Raw genomic sequence first — 21079 nt, forward strand, 5'->3', positions numbered from 1 at the left:
TCAGGCTTACATCAATTATTCCTTGTCAATGTATTTTCAGAGTCCCGACTACTATCAGATAGTTCAGATTCCCAGCAGTCCACCTTTTAAATTGTACAATTCCAGAACAAAATGGTCACATCCTAGTACCACTCTCCCGTCAACCAACCAATCAAATTCCAAAATTGGGGTCTATTTGGATTGCAGGTGCTGTACCTGTCCTGGGAGTATTTGATGGGGACAGTGTAGAGGGAGCTTTACTCTGTATCTAACCCCGTGCTGTACCTGTCCTGGGAGTGTTTGATGGGGACAGTGTAGAGGGAGCTTTACTCTGTATCTAACCCCGTGCTGTACCTGTCCTGGGAGTGTTTGATGGGGACAGTGTAGAGGGAGCTTTACTCTGTATCTAACCCCGTGCTGTATCTGTCCTGGGAGTGTTTGATGGGGACAGTGTAGAGGGAGCTTTACTCTGTATCTAACCCCGTGCTGTACCTGTCCTGGGAGTGTTTGATGGGGACAGTGTAGAGGGAGCTTTACTCTGTATCTAACCCCGTGCTCTACCTGTCCTGGGAGTGTTTGATGGGGACAGTGTAGAGGGAGCTTTACTCTGTATCTAACCCCGTGCTGTACCTGTCCTGGGAGTGTTTGATGGGGACAGTGTAGAGGGAGCTTTACTCTGTATCTAACCCCGTTCTGTACCTGTCCTGGGAGTGTTTGATGAGGACAGTGTAGAGGGAGCTTTACTCTGTATCTAACCCCCGTGCTGTACCTGTCCTGGGAGTGTTTGATGGGGACAGTGTAGAGGGAGCTTTACTCTGTATCTAACCCCGTGTTGTACCTGTCCTGGGAGTGTTTGATGGGGTCAGTGTAGAGCAAGCTTTTCTCTGTATCTAACTGTAATAACCTGCACAGGACTCATCTACCTGGGAATGATTGTTCCCCGTGTTCAGATTATTACAGTAACCCTGTCCTGGGAGTGTTTGATGGGGACAGTGTAGAGGGAGCTTTACTCTGTATCTAACCCCGTGCTGTATCTGTCCTGGGAGTGTTTGATGGGGACAGTGTAGAGGGAGCTTTACTCTGTATCTAACCCCGTGCTGTACCTGTCCTGGGAGTGTTTGATGGGGACAGTGTAGAGGGAGCTTTACTCTGTATCTAACCCCGTTCTGTACCTGTCCTGGGAGTGTTTGATGGGGACAGTGTAGAGGGAGCTTTACTCTGTATCTAACCGCCGTGCTGTACCTGTCCTGGGAGTGTTTGATGGGGACAGTGTAGAGGGAGCTTTACTCTGTATCTAACCCCGTGTTGTACCTGTCCTGGGAGTGTTTGATGGGGTCAGTGTAGAGCAAGCTTTTCTCTGTATCTAACTGTAATAACCTGCACAGGACTCATCCACCTGGGAATGATTGTTCCCCGTGTTCAGATTATTACAGTAACCCTGTCCTGGGAGTGTTTGATGGGGACAGTGTAGAGGGAGCTTTACTCTGTATCTCACCCCGTGCTGTACCTGTCCTGGGAGAGTTTGATGGGGACAGTGTAGAGGGAGCTTCACTCTGTATCTAACCCCGTGCTGTACCTGTCCTGGGAGTGTTTGTTGGGGACAGTGTAGAGGGAGCTTTACTCTGTATCTGACCACGTGCTGTCCCTGTCCTGGGAGTGTTTGACGGGGACAGTGTAGAGGGAGCTTTCTATGTCTTACAGCATGATTTAGTGTTTAAGGTCCCTCTATGCTGTCCCACCAGTGAAGCTGCATTGACTCTGAAATATCCAGGTGCTTTGAGAGCCAATTGGTAATTTCCAACTCATTACATTGAAAAACCGAGTCGCACATCGAGATCTCAAAATGAAGTCAGATTTTTATTCATGGTGCCAGCTGAGGGAAAGATTCGCTGGATTTTTTACATCCAGGGGGTAGAGATCTGCATTCCAGTCCTTGGCCCAGTTAGCAGAGGGAGTGACACAGGGCAAACGGCGCATAGTGGAAACCTGCTCTGACCATCCTTCTTCTCTCTCTGGCAGACTGGTCTTACCGTACGAACGTCACATGAAAGGAGAGGAGAACAAGCCACTGCCAGCCTTCAAGCCTCGGAAACAGTACAATGTCATTCGAAACAAAGAGGGGAAAGGATCCAGTACTGGAGAGAAGGAAAGAAGCAAACGTAGACGGCCAAAAGACAGCACGCAACAGAGCAGCGAGCCTAACGAGGTATGTTAATGGGGTGAGCTAACTTCACCAACCTGAACCGTTGACAATGCTTCTTCATCTCCAGTCTCTATTTGTAACAAATGTGACACGAGAGGTGGTGTGGCTACACTGCAGGTAGCACGAGGTTACAAAATTGGCTTGAAATGGTCTTTATTTTGAACATGACATGACCATCCAACATACACCGGAGAATTTAAGGCTCTGAAATATTAGGTGTGGAGCACAAGACCAGGGCCGGGATTTTCCCCACGCCGCGCCAACCACTCCGGCGTCACAGCCCCCGAAAGTGCGTAATGGGGCTAGGTGGACCCCGGAGAGGTTGACGCCGCTCCAGCTGGCGGCGAGGGGACAGCGCGAGTTTACGCATAAATCGAAGGGACGGCGTGATCTCGCGCATACGCAGAGAGGCCGCCGTATTTTGGGGCATGCGCGGGGGGGATTCTCGTCTCTGCGCCGGCCATGGTGGAGCCCTACAGGGGCCGACACGGAAGAAGTGTCCCCACGGAACAGGCCCGCCCGCAGATCGGTGGGCTCCGATCGCGGCCCAGGCCACTGTTGGGGCCTCCACGAGGACCGGCCCCGCTGATTTACCTGCCAAGTCCCAACGGTACTTGAGTTGAGTGATTCACGGCGGCGGGACTGGCCAAAAATGGACGGCCGCTCGGCCCATCGGGGCCCGGAGAATTGCCAGGGGGGGCTGCTGCCAACGGCCCCCGATCGACGTGGCATGAATCACGCCCCCCGAAAACCGGCGCCAGAGAATACGGCAGCTGGCGTCTGGGCGGGATTTGCGCCGCCCCACGGGGATTCTCCGACCCAGCGGGGGGGTTGGAGAATCCCGCCCCGAATATTCCCACCATTGCCCTGTACCCCATATCTCTGCATCACAACAATCTATCAATGCCAGATTGAGTTCCCAACTCGGACCACCCTCTGTCGGTACAATTGTTATTTATCTTACTGTCATTGTCAGACTCTTCCCTCGAGGTCTCGATTTCATAGACAGCAAAAACACTTTCTCTCCATCTTCCCCATCTGTACCCCTGAAGAGTTCAAATGTGGATCAAATTACTCCTTAACCTAACTTTCAGGGACTAACATCCTGAGTTTGTGCAATCTTTCCTCTTCACAGGCCTGTTATCCAGAGAATGCTTGACCCTTAGGGCTACGAATTGGTTGTGTCACATTTAATTCTTTGATCATCTCCTCCGACTGATTTTCTATTGATTTGCCCTTTTACTGCAGACAGTCCATGTAATTTTGGGTACGATTGGCGGGGTGTTTCTCGACAGTGAGATTGCGGCCCATATTTAACGGCACTTAGTGCCGGAAATGGGCCACCTGTTGTGTTAGGTCTTTTCTAATGCACCGCTCAATGACAGCATGAGCGACGGATGAACTTGTGGGCTGTCGCTTGGGAAATGATGCACAAGTCCCTGCTCGAGCCCTGGAATGAACCGGTTGCATCGAGGTTCCAGGCTTCAGTGTCCTTCACAACCACTGAGAGCGGGTGTCCTCCTCCTCCACGGGATACCAAGTCTGCGAGGACTGTCTCTTTGTTGAGACGGAGTATCCTGAGGCACATGCTGCCCTTCATCTTCTCGAATGACCAACAATGCCTCTGTACCATGCGCTGTCGCTGGTGTCCCCCTCTGGGTTCCTCCTTGGTCTGATGGGCGGCCGGGTCTTCAGGGTGTGCACATCGGGTGCTGCCTCCAGCCTGAGTTGACCCCGCTGCTTTCCCTGGCATCTGACTGCCTGGGCTGCCACCAATCAGTGAGGGCAGCGTCTGCGGAACTGACAACCAGCCGTATTGTTATGTCTGTAAGGAATTGGAGATGGAGAGATGCCAACAATCAGTAAGGGACCCTCACGACTCTCGAGCATTCTCCCAGAGTGCCATCCAGCGAGCCAGTTGTGCTGGAAAACCTTGCTCTGCACACTCGCCCCTAGGAGCCCCTAGACCCCAGATGCCTGCCGGGAACATTAGGGAGAGTGTGGGCGAGTGCCCTCTTCTGATCCGTACTTACCCTATGGTCGCAAGGACTTCCCAGTGCTGAAGCCCTGCTCTTTAGTGTTTGATTGGTGGCTGCTGCCTCTGTGGTGCTGACGCTTCTCGAGGTCAGGCAGACTCTTCAGGCTTCAACGTCTGATTGAAATGCGATGCAATAATCATCGTCCGAGACACGGCACATGCACCCATGAGAAGCCATTTGAGAGCTGTGATTTGCTCTCGCGAATTTCTCGTGAGCAATAGCCTTCAGCTGTGAAGCGAGAGGCTGCTCACAGTCAAAGGGAGTTAAAGTGACCTTCAGCATAGAACATGGAACAGGGCTCCGTCCTGAAAGTGTTTGGTGGGACAGACCGGCAGCAGCTGGAGTTGTCCCTCTTATGGTTCTCTACAATATTCAAAGATGGCTTGAAGGCCTCACAGATGAAAAACCCCTCACCCCCCCGGCCCAGGGGTGACCCCTGACCTGCAACGCTTCAGCCCCGACCAAGCCCAATTTCCTGCCCCCCCCCCCCCCCCCCCCCCCACCCGGCCGAGCACTGGGGCAGCAGCTCCGGTCCCCTTGAGCTGCGTGGCCGGAAAATGGAAATGGTTCCTCACCTCCTCAGTTCCCCTCAGCAGCCACTGCTCCACTTTCACGTTTTTAAAAAGGAGTACTAAACGACACCCGAGTGATATCTCGTTGGGAGCGGTTAATTCAGCATCAATCTCGCTAATGAGATGGAAATTAATGCAAATGAGGGTTAACAATATGCTCGCCATATTTGGGTGAGATGTGGAACTTGCCACCGGGAGCGGTGCTGGTTAGATGACAAGTTGGATAGCACCTGGTGTGAATCTCGATTTTGGCCTGTCCTGCTATTTAACCAGCGTGCCCAGATCTGCTCCCATGGTAAAGCGGTGGTTAAATCGTGCCCTATGTCTAATTCTATCAAGTCAAGCATACCTAAACCTAGAATCTGACAACCTGTTTTATGTTTCTCACTTTCGATCACTACGTTGAAACTCAAAGGTATTATGATTGCTGTTAAACAAATATCCCTGCTTCATTAGGCTGTTAAACAAACCTAGCTCATCACTTCAGCCTTGCCGAATCTAAATTAAGTAAGCTCCAAACCTATAGAAAACCAGAATTCTGCAAATGCTGGAAATCTGAAATGAAAACAAAATTAAACCTGGAAAATCTCTGCAAGTCCAGCAGTATCTGTGAAGGTCAGTGAGCTGAAACAAAAGGTTCAGATAATGTTCACTCCGCTCATTCTTGGGATGACAGGCTTATCTTCTCGGCAAAGATCCACTGGAGTTTAGAAAGAATGAGAGGGAAAGTCGACCATTTAAGACCCAGATCATTGATTGTTTTTCAAGGCAGCAGAGTTAGATTTCTGATAGACGAGGAAGTTGAGAGTTGGGGGGGGGGGGGGAGACAGGAAAGTGGAATTCACACCACCAGGTCAACCCTGATCTTTTTGAATGGGAGAGCAGACTTGAAGGGCCCAATGGCCAACCCTAAGTCTTGTTCCTACGATTAGTATTATTTTGGGAGGAAGCTCATATGGAGCATCAACATCAGCATGGACCCATTCAGCTGAAGGGCCTGTTTCTAGGCCATAAATATTATCTGAGGTGAATTAACTTTCTTTTGTAGAAATAGCATCACCTTCCTTCTTGTGCGACACAAGAAAGTTGCTTCTCAGCTATGTTGACTTTCACCTTTACCTTGTTTTATCAGCTGTTCCTTACCCTTGTGCTAAAGACTTAATGCTTGTGTCTCCCACTCAGATACTTCCTCAAGTGCTTTCTGAAGATGTAGAAAAGGATGAGACGGAACAAGTATCTTTGGACAAAGAGTCCCCAAACCCAAGAAACACTACAACTGGGAGTGAAGACTCTAAAGAGCAGCCACTAAATGGACTCTCACTCCAGAATAGCTGTGGGACCAAGTCCCCAATGCAAGACGTGACGAGGGCCAGCGAGAATGGGATATCCGAGGAGGTCCGGGATTCTAATGGCCCTTCACCAGAAGCAGTCTCCAAGGCACTGATGGGCAACAAGGTTGTGGGTCATAATGGACACTGCGTCACTGCAGATGTGGCCATGGGTCTGTCAGAAGAGATGGCTGGGGGACACATTGCCGTTTGCGAAGACGACAGAGATGCTTCTCACCAGCCCCAAGCATCGCCGGCCAGTAAGGATGAGCGTCCAGCACAGTTGTCGCATGAGGTGGATAAAAGTCGTCCGTCCATGCTTCGCTCCAAAAGAGACCAAGAAATAATGTCCCCTTTGGCCAAAAAGAAATTCCTTGCTCAAGGCAACGACGCAACATCCCTCAGCTTTAACACTGCTGGCATCGCCTCGGCCCCTGCTGGGGCCACGTCAGTACAGAGCAGTGAGGTCCAGCACTCACCTCCTGCCTCTGGCTCCACTCCAGAGGTGAGCATTCACAGACCGACTGTCATTCATCACATTCAACCCCCGCGACAGGGCCACCTGGATTACCATTTGGAGTGGCCCTTTGGCAGCACCCCAGCCAAATATCACGTCTACTCCTTGGACCGGGTGACCCCAGTTGATGGCCAGAAGGCACCGGAAGAAAGGGATCCAAAAGGAAGAGCGGTTGAGCATTCCCACCCCCCTCAGTGCTTTGGGAATTTTTGTTGCAGCCCATACATGCACGGACTGGTGAAGCCCTTTTTTCATTACCCCAACAAAGGGAGTCCTTTTGATTGCTGCACCAGTCAGAGAAGCTTCAGAGAGCTGAGCAGCACTGCAGTCCCCACCCTGACACCTGATGCGCACAAGTTGACGAGGCACTATGGCAGGGCACTTGCTTCAAACGATCAACCAACAGACCTCAGCCTCCCTCGAGCCAGCGCAGCCAATACACCCCAGACCCAGGTGTCCTGGGTCACAGAGACCAAGAGCAACTCCTTGCCACTGAGGAAGAGTTCATTTACTGGCCAGGCCTCCTCTTCCTCTGACAGCCATCCCAAAGCTTGCTGGGTCCCCCCCATCAGTGTCGCCCTCCCGCGGCGGGTTCCAGCCAAGCGGGCAAAGAGCACCGTGTCGCCGACAAATGTCAAGAGTGGGCCCCCCAGCTGCCTACTTTCCCAGCCCACACAGAGAAGCCAGAAGGAGCTGGATGCAGCCTATGGGAAGAAGCTCCGCATTGTCTCCCCTCTACTCATTGCCAAGGATCTGGATGGCAATGACAGCCATGGTGATGGTAAGGACCAAAAGTCCTCGATACCTGATGTTCCTACCTGGCTGCCAACAACAATGAGGCCTCAGGATCCTGCCTTCTACGATGGAGTAAGGACATGTTTCCCAGCCAGCTATGGGCATCACTTGAGCCACGTGAAGAATCCGACCCTCTACTCACCATACATCCCCTCATTCACTGTAAATTCTTTCATGGTCCCAGCCATTCAAGGTCAGGTGCTGAGCTCCCCCGGGTATCCTCTAGATCTGTACAAGCATTTGGCTGCGGGCACATCCTATGAGAATCTTCTTCGTCACAGACTGTACTCCTCTCCACACCTGACCTCTTTCAATGCTGGTCACAAACTATAGCTACTTGAGCTCTGGTGTGATGACAGGTTTCCTCTACCACTTTCCCAATGGCTGTCATTCCTCTGGTTGAGGAGACTCCAGGACTTGCGTTGTGAGCCGGAGCAGGGTTTGTGAGGAATGGATTCAGAGGGAGGAACAGACCAATGCAGACTTTAATGGGTGGAGCTGGAGCTCCCCCTAAACCTCAACTCCACAGCCCGTGGGCCTCGCGTAGTTTGTACTCTGGGCAGGATCCCAAAAACCCGGTGCTCATCAGAAGTTTGCGAAAGTTTTGAAAATGTAAAATTGGACCAATTGTGCCATGTTTGGCTGGTGGAGCCATTATTTTACTTTGCAATACCTTGATTCTGACCCTCTCACCTTCAACTGTGCAGAGATAGGAAAAAAGCTGCTTTCATCGTGCAGAAGTATTTAAGGGACTTTAATTGGCCGAGAACTTGGGAGGCGGAGACCTTTGACACCCAAGGGTAAAGCAAGGGATCAGAACATAGTCAGAAAGTGGCCTCATGGACCAATTTCAGCAGCTTCTGTGTAAATAATCCTCACAAATATAATGTCAAAATGTCTAGAATCAAAGAAGCTTGTTGAGATTTTTTTGTTGAACTTATTGTTTTTGTTTTTCTTTTCTCACAACACAGAAACAAACGATTAAAATGGTAAAAGAGTTAGAAATGCGTATCACATTAATCATCAGTGCTGTTGACAGAGATAGAAAAGGCACAATATTACAAAGGCACTTTTAGTTTAGAGAAGATAAACAAGGATTTGATGATGATAACTGGTCTGTATAAAAGTTGCTTCCTTGCAGAGAGTTCCTGTGGAAAATGACTACAGGAAATACTTGGGAAAGCACAGCAAACAAGGAGGAAACAAATGAAATATATATAATGACTGGTTTTGGGTTAGGGTGGGGAGTGCTCTCTGTGGTTTCGTTCATGCTAACAATATTCCCATTACTGGGATCCCGCTTTGAAATAATTTTTTGCTGTGTAAAGTGTAACGTGTGCGTGATTCTTTTCAACTCAAATGACTTTGGATCATCAGGGTTCTGCATTTGGACATGTGGGTTTCAGCCAATTGAAGGCAATTACCCTGCATGGCAGCTAGAAGCAAAACTTGTAACAGATAGCAATGTTCTCTTCCATCCCTTCTGGAACTGTACCTAGAGCGGGGGGGGGGGCTCTGTGGGATGTCGATGTGGAATACCTCGGCAATGTTTTGAATAGCGAATATCTTACCCCAATACTTTGGGCATGACCAGAATGTGTTAAAGTAATGGTCAACTGGTTCCTCACAGCCTCCCAAACCACTACTACAGTAATATGTATGTTATTAAGTACCTAGTAATGAGCTTCCATTTATATTCCCTCCAGGTATTTGAGTAGGTCCCAAGATGGGCCCTAGTATAAATTTAATTCCACCGGTATCTCCTGTTGCAGTTCAACCTCCCGTTTCCTTTTAATGCATAAGGAATTTCTAGGCAGAGTGGAGAGTAACGTCTGATTAATACAGGATATTACTATTCCCCCAGCGACACTTCGTTCGATGTTTACAGAGAATGACTCAATTGGAGATAGACTTCTTACTTTGTTTAGGTCTTCATGTTTCAAAAGAAAATGTCTTATCTGAACGTACTGAAAAAGTCAGTATTTGGAAAGCCAAACTCCTCTTTGATCTGCTGAAATAGATGGTGAAGGAGGGTGAGACAATATTCAGACCATTTCTCAAAGCCCTCAACATGCATGGCGGTATGACATTTTCTATAGACTCAATCGTGGTCAGATTATTGACAGTCCATTCACTCACTCTGCAGTCCCTTAGGCTCATAGATGGCAGTGCTGTTAATGGAAGTTGGCGTGTTGCGAATTCAGATTCAGCCACTCTGGCGGAGTGGGCTCCAGGGGCTGAATTGCCCACTCCTGCTCCTAGTTCTTATCTACTCAGTCTGTTAACCAACCTGTCATAGACTTCTCAAAGATTTTCTGAACTTGGAGCAGGAATTTGATGATGTTGAGAGCCTGTCTGCCATTTGAGATATAATACAATTAAAATCCCCACCCAATAAGATAAATCCTGCACTTGTATCTAAGATAAGCTTATAAACCTTTCTAATAAATTGTGGATCATCCTCATTCGGGCATTTATCACAGAATCATTGAATCCCTACAGTTCAGAAGGTGGCCGTTCCGCGTATCGAGTCTGCACCCACCCTCTGAAAGAACACCTTACCTAAGCCTACTCTACCACCCTATCTCCGTAACCCCACCGAACCTGCACATCGTTGGACTGTGGGAGGAAACCCACGCAGGCACGGAGAGAACGTGCAGACTCCACACAGACAGTAACACGAGGTTGGAATTGAACCCGGATCCCTGGCAATGTGAGACAGCAGTGCTAACCACTGTGCCACCGTGCTGCCCAAACAATGATACCTCTGATCCATCTACTGTTGCATTGAGCAACATGAACCAATATGAAATGCAAGTTTCTCCATCTCTGGTTTGCTCGCAGCATCTTCAAATCCTGGTGTCCCTGCCACTTGACTAGTGAGTGCCAGCACTAGGAAGCTGGTACCTTGTCTATAGGAAAGGGTGTTGCCAATAATGTTGGTGTTTTTCGGTCCCACCCAGCAGTGTCGCCAAAACTGTGGATATTTCTATTTATCTTGGTAAACCACAAGCCTTCCCTTATATCGATCAAATGACCACACAACCAGTTAGTTCAAAAGATGGTTTATTTACATACACAACAGTTATCTCAACATGCAAACACAATATCTACTACGAGTTAAACTGCACCTATCAGCTACAATAACCTATAGTTAACTTCAGGGCGACCGGCACTGTGCAAATGGATAAGGCCTTTATCTGGATTTCACTTGGCTGGTTCGAAGAAAGTGGCTCTGTCTCTGCTGGGCTCATCTGTCAGGTAGCGATCGTTGGTCTTGAACTTGGCTGGCTGTTCCTGCTACGATTGGGTTGACACAGGCCGGATCCAAAAGAGACAGAACAAATGGCTGTGTCCTCTTTAATCCCTCTGAGATTTTGCGCTCTTTGGGGTGGTCCTTAACCTTGGACCCAATTGTTCGACAGGGCTCTGATCACTGTCTTCGATTTCGGCCAATAAAGGGGCGGGTGCCTTGGTGGCTGGGCGGGTCCTTAGTGGTCATTGACCTTGGCAGCTGTGCTTTCTGAGTAAGGGGAGTGGCACCGATCAGTCTGTGGCTGTACCGGTTGCTTGATTGGAGTTCTATTGTTCTGGGGAACGGGCCATTAAAATGCAAACGAGCGGGGGTTTCGATTAGGTCTGGTTACTTGTGTTTCAGATACACATGGGCTCTGTATCTGTCTGAGTCCTGGGTTGGCCATAATTCCCATAGTCCTTTGCAGGTGGCCATCTTAGATGGCTACAAGGGAATGGGTCAGATTGAGGAGGGATGGGTACAGTGATCAGCCTGTGCTGTATCCTCACTGGGATAGGGGATTGTGGTTTACCGGCTTTGACAAAGAGTCATTGGACTCGAAACGTCAGCTATTTTCTCTCCCTACAGATGCTGCCAGACTTGCTGAGATTTTTCAGCATTTTCTCTTTCAATTGTGGTTCACCGTCCTGACTGCTGAATGATTTTCAAACCTCCACATTAAGGGCACTACCTGCTGTTCGCCCTGTATCTTTCCACCCAGAATTCAACTTTAAAAACAATCTTTTAATTCTTCCTCATGCGAACGCAAGCCAATGTAGAGTCTTTCTGATTGTTAAACAATTTCTCCATCCTCGTGAGTATGGTCTCTGTGTCTCTCTTGTGATATCTGCATTTGGTGGGTGAGGTGAAATCATATCTATATTATGGTTCTTCGATTGGGGCAGGGCCTCCAACTCCATTTTACCCCCAGTCTGTCTCTTGTCTGTTTTTACTGTGGAGTCTATGAATGTGGAGCTGCTCCCTGTAGATTTAGGACTGGAGCAGGATGGCCGTTTCACATTCCTTCTTGTTTGTGTCATGTGAGAGTACCTTTAAGAAATGTGTTTTTATAAATGGGTGTGTATATAAATAGCAGTAGTGAGAGTACCTTTAAGAAATGGGTGTTTACTACTGCAGTGATGTCAGAGAGTGGGTGGAGCTGGGCTGTCTGTCAGCTTTTTACCTTTGTTTTAGGCTGTTTGCTGCAGGGTGTGTTTTAGTTTCGTTTTCAGTGTTGGAGCTGAAGCCAGACATAGCAGGTGTACTGTTGATCTCTCTGCCATGAAAAGATTATCTCTTGATCATTTGGTGAATTCAGAATTATAAATGTTCTCAGTAGTGAATGTAAACCTAATGTGCTTCTGTTAAAAGGTGTTTCTTTTGTCTTCTGGATATTGTTTGGGAAGTTATTAAGGATTACTTAGTGTTGTATTCTTTGGGGGTTGAATTGATGGTTACTAAGATGTTTACTGTATGTTTTAAAAAGGTTAACTTGAGTTCATAGAATAAACATTGTTTTGTTTCAAAAAATACTTTTCCATTTCTGCCGCACCACACCTGTAGAGTGGGCCTTGTGCTCCCCATACCACAATCTATTAAAAGTTGTGGGTCAGGTGAACTCCATGATACACTCCGGGGTTCTCTAAACCCTGGCTCATAACATTTGTTTGCGTGTTCAGTAGGCCTCACAGATTCTTAGTTTTGTTGAACACTGAAGTGAGAACACACAACTATGTACATATACACAAGATATAGCTAACTCCGTGCTTGCTTCTACACAAGTCTCTGTTTAGTTCACAATTAACTCTAGTCTCAGGTTCTGTGCCTCTTTACATTACACCGTATTGTTTCCCAGTCTCACATTAACCCATCCTATGCCAGATACCCTTACACTATAATCCTGATTTACGTACTTGAATATCTCCTCATTCAAAGAGTGTGGCAAAGACTATAGAAAGAACAGTATAGCACAGGAACAGGCTCTCCGGCCCTCCAAGCCTGCACCGATCATGATGTCTGTCGAAACAAAAACCTTCTGCACTTCCGGGGTCCCTATCTCTCTATTCCCATCCTATTAACGTATTTGTCAAAATGCCTCTTAAATACCGCTATGGTGTCTGCTGTGGTGATATACGTCACAGTAAGTACACACAGGGTTAATGTACATACACTACACCTAGCTAGACACCAGAGGGAACACCAGAGACATGACACACAGACAGTCAACCAATAGGTCAGTAAGATAGGACACGACCAATGGGCAGTCACGATACACACAGAGGTGACACTACCACAGGAGGACATTACACCAACCCATATAAAAGGACACATCACACATGCTCAGTCTCTTTCCAGTGGAGATACTCAGTGAGTACAGACACAGGGTTGATTGAACATCACTCCCACCACACGAATTGTAGCAGACTGGTTCGTCAGTCTGAGTAGCTATAGAAGGATTAACAGTAGCGTCAAATCCAAGTAGGAGAATTGTTAATAGTTTAATAAACGTGTTAAAGCTATCTCCAAGTCTGAACCTTCTTTTATCAGAGTGCACTTCAAGGAAGCAGCTTATGCTACGACAAGAGCATAACAAAACATCTGCTTCCACTACCTCCCCCGACAGCATGTTCCAGCCACTCACCACCATTCCTTCCCGATTGCTGTGACCCATCCACTTACATGCTCAAACAACCTGAACATTGACACTTTCCCTTGCACACACACCTTGTTGTATCAGGTTCCCTTGCACAATCTCAGTCAGACATATATCACATTTACTGATATAACATGTCTCCTCACTTCTTCCTCTAACTGTTGTGTCCTTTGATGTGTTTCAAAGTCTCTCTTATCAAGCAGGGAATGATGTGGAGCCAGTGTTTAGCAGCTGAGTGCTGCTTTGTAGCTTATCCTTGCATTCTGCTCAGTGGATCAGTTGTCTATCTACTGATCCATCTTCTCATTGCCCTCGTGCTCTCAATCAAGTCCCCCATTTATCCAGAGTGTCGTTTCAGCACAGTCCAATTGTGGACACTTCAAGACTGGTGAATTCTTCTGTCACACTTTTGGAAATGCTGTATATCACTCTCGCTTCCATGGGCTTGACTGGGTTCTTACTCACCTTGTGCTAATGATTACTGAAGTCCACTTCAGAATGCACATTAACCTGAGATCTGCCTGTCAGGAATTTATTCTGCGTGAGGCATTTTTGAAGCTAAAAGACTTTGCACCGTTTCCTCTTCCTGAACAGAGTCCTGGTTCCCGAATGAAAATTTCACAAGTGCCAAAAGTACCATGTGTTCAAGGCTGAAACCTGAAACATGTCAGGCAGAAAGTAGCTGTGGCCATCAATGACAGGTAAATGGTAATGTTCCTGTGGAACCAAGAGGATCAGCAATGCTGCCCCAACTCCAAAGAAGTCAGAGCTTCTCTTCATATCCCTAGAACCCATTCCCCTCCTCACTCAGCCAAACAAGCGGTGAAGCTGCGACTTGTATCAGTGTCTCCATGCTGCTTCGAGGACCAATTCGCAGTCTGAGGGTGCACTGCTGACCCAAGCCAAGAAACGCACTCTCCTCCAGTGTCACAAATCTCAGCGAACACACAGTGGGAAATGGTTTGAAACTGCACTTTATTTGTGTGTTACAAGATGGCCATTCTTCCGAGGGCCTGACCGACGGCCCAATTCCTTCAGGACACATGAACTGATGACTCGTCAGCACAGAAAGAGTCTTCCTCCGTGACCTTTACAATCTAGGAGAAGGGCAGTGAGGGGATGGAAAATGTTAGCGATTCAACAAATGGATCAAAGTAAGTAATCCTTTGACTGCATCTTGTAGCCTGCCATCTCCTTGGACCTGGAGACGTGCTGTAATTAGCTCCATGGGTACTGTGCTTCTTGTAGTCTATCTTTATTGAGAAATTAATGTGTCATGGCTGCTCCCAGTCAGTGCCTCATGGCAGAGGTCAGCTGACTACAGCAAGCCAAGTTACCCTCAGTTAATGATTACACTTCGATCCAAACAGATGCCTTGCTGTTCATCCAATCACACAGTGATGGCTTTGCTGGAGAATTAACTCAGAGAGGTTTTACTGGGAGATTTTTATTGAGATGCTGGGTGGAATTTTCCAACAAAAGGCAACGGTTCCCATTGGTTAAGCCCCTGCCAAATTCTCGGTTCCTGCGGGGTGGATTCTGAATAAAGAATCTCGGCCGGCGATGCTGCTTAACGCTGCTTTTAATACGCTGATTGGTTCACGGACAGTGAAGGTGTGATCAGCTGCAGCCGGCTGGCAGCATCGCGCACTGTTCGGTGCCCAGCGCAGATCCTGTTTCGGCCCTTTCCAGCTATTCTCCCGGCATAGTAGGATTTGCGGTGGGCGCAAGGCAGCTGGAAAATCGTCCCCAATGTGTTACCAGGGTCACCCCAGCCTTTTAGCAACTTTGTTTAACAGCTTCACTGAGCTGGAGGTGTACGTGGAACTTGGATTCTGAACCTGTCTGGGGAAAAAAGCTGGCCCCCCGATTCGACTCCTAGATTACTACTTTCGCCATCAATGCTTAAAAATCATACCGTGCACAATTTTTATTGAATATCTGCAGTTTCACATACTTGCCAAACACTTCCCAGCATGTAAAACCTTGAGTTGAGTGGCCTCAACACAGCACCAGGAGAGGGGGGCAGAGGCTGTTTAAAACTATCCCATGGAGCCAGCATTGATCTCCGGGTAAATAAATCCCTTACTCTGAATTATTGTGCATGGGTTAAAATCCAGCTCCTATTCTGCTGGCCTCCCTTTATTGCTGAATCCCCTTTGCTACTCAGGACAATAACTTGAGAAGAGAAAGTGCAAGAGAAAATGTTGTGGCTGAGAATTGAGAACGGGCGGCATGGTAGCACAGCGGTTAGCACTGTTGCTTCACAGCGCCAGGGTCCCAGGTTCGATTCCCGGCATGGGTCACTGTCTGTGCAGAGTCTGCACGTTCTCCCCGTGTCTGCGTGGGTTTCCTCCGGGTGCTCCGGTTTCCTCCCACAAGTCCAAAGATGTGTAGGTTAGGTGGATTGGTTATGCTGAATTGCCCTTAGTGTCCAAAAAGGATGGATGGGATTGCTGGGTTACGGGGATAGGGTGGAGGTGTGGGCTTGGGTGGGGTGCTCTTTCCAAGGGCCGGTGCGGACTTGATGGGCCGAATGGCACTGTACATTCTATGATTCTAATTGGGTGGAGCAGATTCCCGACATGGAGTTGGGTGGTGGGTTAAGGAAGCTGAATGTGTTTCAATAAGAAACTCAGCAGCTTCTTGTTAGTAACACACCAAGAAATGTAGCAGGGATCTAGTGTCGATAAGCAAGCTAGCCGGAGCAAAAGCTCCCTGACTGGAACTATGACTATGTTACATTTTGAATGCCAGTTCTAACATCTTTCTTGTAGTTTTGTGTTGAATCTTGCTTTCTTACCCTCCTGTGAGCTGCCTTGTAAAATCACAAAATCTTACAACATTGAAATAGGCCATTAGTCCAGTCGTGCCTGTGTTGGCTAGGGTGAGTGAGCTGTTTAATTTAGTCCTAGTTCTTTCCCCACAGCCTGTAAATTAGTTTTGCTCCAATAAAGAATAAACTGAAAGTTCCGTACGAATCTGATTCAGGTTCTCGATCCTAACACATGGAAGCTGCTGTCTAAATTCCAGTTATCTGTCACATTTGCTTAAATAAAACACTCCATGCACATCAGAAAGTTCATTGCCTGCTAGACACTTTGATATATCTGTGAGGTTGAGTGGGTGCTATATAAATGCAACTTGCACCATTTATCTTTGTCACATCAGGGGCGTCATTCTCTGACCCCCGCTGGGTTGGAGAATCGCCGGGGGCTGCCGTGAATCCGGCCCCCGCCGGTTGCTGAAGTCTCCGGTACCGGATATTCGGCGGGGGCGGGAATCGTGCCGCGCCGGTTGGCGGGCCCCCCGCTGGATTCTCCGGCCCGGATGGGCTGAAGTCCCGCCGATAAATTGCCTGTCCCGCCGGCGTGGATTAAACCACCTTTTGAACGGCGGGACAAGGCGGCGTGGGTGGGCTCCGGGGTCCTGGGGGGGGGCGCGGGGCGATCTGGCCCCGGGGGGTGCCCCCACGGTGGCCTGGCCCGCGATCGGGGCCCACCGATCCGCGGGCGGGCCTGTGCCGTGGGGGCACTCTTTCCCTTCCGCCTCCGCCACGGTCTCCACCGGCGGAGGCGGAAGAGACTCCCTCCATTGCGCATGCGCGGGAAACTGTCAGCGGCCGCTGACGCTCCCACTCATGCGCCGCCCGGAGATGTCATTTCCGCGCCAGCTGGCGGGGCAAAAAAGGCCGTTTCCGCCAGCTGGTGGGGCGGAAATCCCTCCGGCGTCGGCCTAGCCCCTCAATGTTGGGGCTCGGCCCCCAAAGATGAGGAGCATTCCGCACCTTTGGGGCGCCGTTTTGGGCGCCAGTCGGCTGACATCGCGCCGTTTGGGGAGAATTTTGCCCCTGATCTTGCACAGGCTGATGAAAAAGATATGGAAACTTGACCACTCATCAGTCAAAGCGATGAGAATGAGGAACTATCTTGTACTTACTGAGCACGCTGCTCCAGAATGAAGTATATGTTGCCATGCCTGTCACTTCCCCTGGGGGAGCTGGATTCCTCCGGCTAGTCTTCACTGTGAATTCATGCCCTGCGGACTTGTTCACTGGACCTGTAACTTCGATATCCACAATGTGAAAGTTCAATAGACTGCAGGGTCAGGAGAAATTCCAAATTATTAAAGATCTCATTCAAAGGAGATTTGAAAATACCTTGAGTAAAGGCTCCAGTTCTGGGGTCACACTGCACCTTGAGCACTGGATCCAGTCCTGGTAACACTGCACCTTGAGCACTGGATCCAGTTCTAGTCACACTGCACCTTGAGCACTGGATCCAGTCCTGGTAACACTGTACCTTGAGCACTGGATCCAGTTCTAGTCACACTGCACCTTGAGCACTGGATCCAGTCCTGGTCACACTGCACCTTGATCACTGGATCCAGTTCTGGTCACACTGCACCTTGAGCACTGGATCCAGTCCTGGTAACACTGTACCTTGAGCACTGGATCCAGTTCTGGTCACACTGCACCTTGATCACTGGATCCAGTTCTGGTCACACTGCACCTTGAGCACTGGATCCAGTTCTGGTCACACTGTACCTTGAGCACTGGATCCAGTTCTAGTCACACTGCACCTTGAGCACTGGATCCAGTTCTGGTCACACTGCACCTTGATCACTGGATCCAGTCCTGGTCACACTGCACCTTGAGCACTGGATCCAGTCCTGGTCACACTGCACCTTGATCACTGGATCCAGTTCTAGTCACACTGCACCTTGATCACTGGATCCAGTTCTAGTCACACTGCACCTTGAGCACTGGATCCAGTTCTGGTCACACTGCACCTTGAGCACTGGATCCAGTTCTGGTCACACTGCACCTTGAACACTGGGTCTAGTTCTGTGGTCACACTGCACCTTGAACACTGGATCCAGTTCTGGGGTCACACTGCACCTTGACCACTGGATCCAGTTCTGGAGTCAGACTGCACCTTTAATACTGGATCCAGTTCTGGTCACACTGCACCTTGACCACTGGATCCAGTTCTGGTCACACTGCACCTTGAACGCTGGGTCTAGTTCTGTGGTCACACTGCACCTTGAGCACTGGCTCCAGTTCTGGGGTCACACTGCACCTTGAGCACTGGCTCCAGTTCTGGGGTCACACTGCACCTTGAGCACTGGATCCAGTTCTGGGGTCCCACTGCACCTTGAACACTGGGTCCAGTTCTGGGGTCACACTGCACCTTGAACACTGGGTCCAGTTCTGGGGTCACACTGCACCTTGAACACTGGGTCCAGTTCTGGGGTCACACTGCACCTTGAGCACTGGATCCAGTTCTGGGGTCACACTGCACCTTGAACACTGGGTCCAGTTCTGGGGTCACACTGCACCTTGAGCACTGGCTCCAGTTCTGGGGTCACACTGCACCTTGGCATGAGGTCACAGCGACGATGGTTCGCTGGGTGATAACCCATGCTGCCAAACATGGGGCTACGGACCCAATATCAGATTTTACCTTGAAATGAATTTTCTGTCTTGAATTAATCTTTAAACTTTACAGGGACATAGGAAAGTAGTCCCACTGCTGCTTAAGTTAACCAGCTGTCGAAGTGCTCATCCATGTTGTTAGCACCTGCCTTGATGGTTCCTGACCAGCATCCCATCTTTCACCCTCCATAATCTTGTGTTCATCCAAAGCTCTGCTGTTCGTATTCTTGCGCACCCAAGTCCTTGTAATCACTGAATGACATTGGCCACTGCTCTAGAAACGCCACAATTTGAATTCTCCGCCTTGTGCCAACAACTCCACGGTCTTGCTCCTCCCTATTTCTGCAGCCCGCTCCAGCCCTGCAACCCTCCAAGATCTCCAATTCTGGACTTGCGCAAATCTCTGATTTCTTGCAGTCCCGCATTATCAAATGTTCCTTCTGCTGCCTGCTGGCCTCAAAGATTTGGAATTCCCTCCCTAAACCTCTCAGCATCTCTACATTCCTTTAACAATCCACGATCAAGATTACCTCTTCCAACATCCCCTGATGCGACTCAATGCCAGTGTTGTCTGTTAACACCCTGTCGTGTCTTTCCTATGTTAAAGGCACCAAATGTACCTACTGTTGTTGTTTTGTGTTAACTTTATGATGGCCAGGCCTTCATACTGATCAGACAAAGACATCTGTATGCAAAAAATACCTTAGGCATTCGCACGTTTTGAAAGGACTGTGGCTCTGGCTAATGGAAAAGTCAGATTAATTTTTGATAGTTCATGAATTTCTCTAACTGTCTTCAGTCTGAGTTTACAGTTCAGTCAGGATCTGTTTAACTGAAGCAATTGACAAGGACGATAAGGGATTGAAAGATTTTTTTTTACACGAGTCGTGACCATGAGAGAGAGTTCAGGACTCAACAGGCAGCGGAAAATCTCAAATGTATGGATTCACTGGTAATCTTGCCAGATTTGCTGACTAAGTATGTGCTTAATTATAGCTAATAACAGTTCTTATCAAATGCTTCCTGACTGTAATGGTGTGAATTCTATTATCTTTTTTGGCAACGGATCTCAATCAGATTGAAAGGTTACCTTGGCTCGGAAGTCTCTGAAGCAGTACCTACCTGGGGTCAGCTACCAGGCAGCCCTGCACCCGCTCAAAACCCAGGTTATGCCCGGCCAAAGCTGCAGCTGCCATGGTGTTGACATTGTTCGGTGCAAGAGGACACAGATTCCTCACTGGTCCATCGTACAGCACCGTCCGCTGGCCCTTTGTCCTTTCCTTCAGCTCGTGCATGTGTCCCTGCAGCATGAAGCTGTCCGGATGTTTGCTCATTGTCACCTTCAGGGCCTGTGGGAAAGGGCAAAGGTCAACTACCAGTAGGTCCCCTTGACCACTCAGTCCTGCCCAATCAGACCTCTTGCATCTATCATTTATCAATGTATCATCTACGCCCCCCTCACAGACTGTCCCCCATCCAACTCCCCCCCCTCCCTCACCTGAGCAAAGATGGCTACTCCCCTCCTCGATTCCCCACAGAAGCCCTTCCACCGGGTTCATGTTTTTCAAAAGGAATACTAATCGGTATAAATGGGGAGGCCGCTGAATGAAAGGAGGCCGCTGGATATGGGGTCTCTCCCGTTAATTGTATGGAAATGGGGCTCAAGTGGTGATAATTGGTTTCTTGCCAAGCTACGTCGAGATCCCAATTTCGGCTAGGGGAGCGGGCCAATTGCATCGCAAACTGTTTGGCGCCTGATGCGGTTCTCATTTTCGGCCTTTCCCACTATTCACCAGCCTCGCTTCACTCGAGCGAGAGCGCAACGAGGTCGGAGAATCGTGCCCATGAACATACGAATTAACAGCGGGAGGCGGCCACTCAGCTCCTCGAGCCTGTTCTGCTATTCATTAAGATCAAGGCTGATCCGACTGTAGCCTCAACCCCAAATTCCTGGAGACTCCCAGATAACCTTTCACCTCCTTGCTAACCAAGCTCTGGCGTTGGTTATGACAAGGCTGTGTTCTAGGCATTTTGGGAGGAGCAGGCTACCGTTGGTGTTGGATTTCTCGATCTCCTCCCTGCTGATTACACCTCCCAGAGGTCTGTCTCCTTCCCAACTCTGGTGCAGAAGTTAACAAGGAGGATCAGCTTGTCGTTTGTTGGCACTCTTGTCAAGGATTGTTTGAGGCAGAGTAAAATTCCTCTTTGGACCGGTCTGTAGTTTCCAGTGCTGGGGCATACAGGATTGTAGCGCACTGGTT

General features: G+C 49.0%; 2 protein-coding genes across 9 annotated transcripts in view; one reads left to right on the forward strand and one right to left on the reverse strand.

The window, feature by feature from the left end:
• LOC140396809 (AT-rich interactive domain-containing protein 5B-like) overlaps nucleotides 1-12258 on the forward strand; it is a 36540-nt gene extending 24282 nt beyond the window's left edge. For both annotated transcript variants that reach the window (XM_072485556.1, XM_072485557.1), the window contains 2 exons: nucleotides 1999-2185; nucleotides 5976-12258. In XM_072485556.1, the coding sequence (XP_072341657.1) occupies nucleotides 1999-2185; nucleotides 5976-7766 (1978 nt within the window). In that variant the 3' untranslated portion in view covers nucleotides 7767-12258. The remainder of the gene's footprint in view (nucleotides 1-1998; nucleotides 2186-5975) is intronic.
• Nucleotides 12259-14337: 2079 nt separating this feature from the next.
• aspdh (aspartate dehydrogenase domain containing) overlaps nucleotides 14338-21079 on the reverse strand; it is a 47037-nt gene continuing 40295 nt past the window's right edge. For 6 of the 7 annotated variants that reach the window (XM_072485563.1, XM_072485558.1, XM_072485559.1 and 3 more), the window contains 3 exons: nucleotides 19941-20167; nucleotides 17321-17478; nucleotides 14338-14478 (listed from right to left, as the gene is read on the reverse strand). In XM_072485563.1, the coding sequence (XP_072341664.1) occupies nucleotides 14441-14478; nucleotides 17321-17478; nucleotides 19941-20167 (423 nt within the window). In that variant the 3' untranslated portion in view covers nucleotides 14338-14440. The remainder of the gene's footprint in view (nucleotides 14479-17320; nucleotides 17479-19940; nucleotides 20168-21079) is intronic. The other variant, XR_011936637.1, reaches the window with a different exon arrangement.

This window comes from Scyliorhinus torazame, chromosome 20, assembly GCF_047496885.1.
Source record: "Scyliorhinus torazame isolate Kashiwa2021f chromosome 20, sScyTor2.1, whole genome shotgun sequence".
Taxonomy (NCBI): Eukaryota; Metazoa; Chordata; class Chondrichthyes; order Carcharhiniformes; family Scyliorhinidae; genus Scyliorhinus; species Scyliorhinus torazame.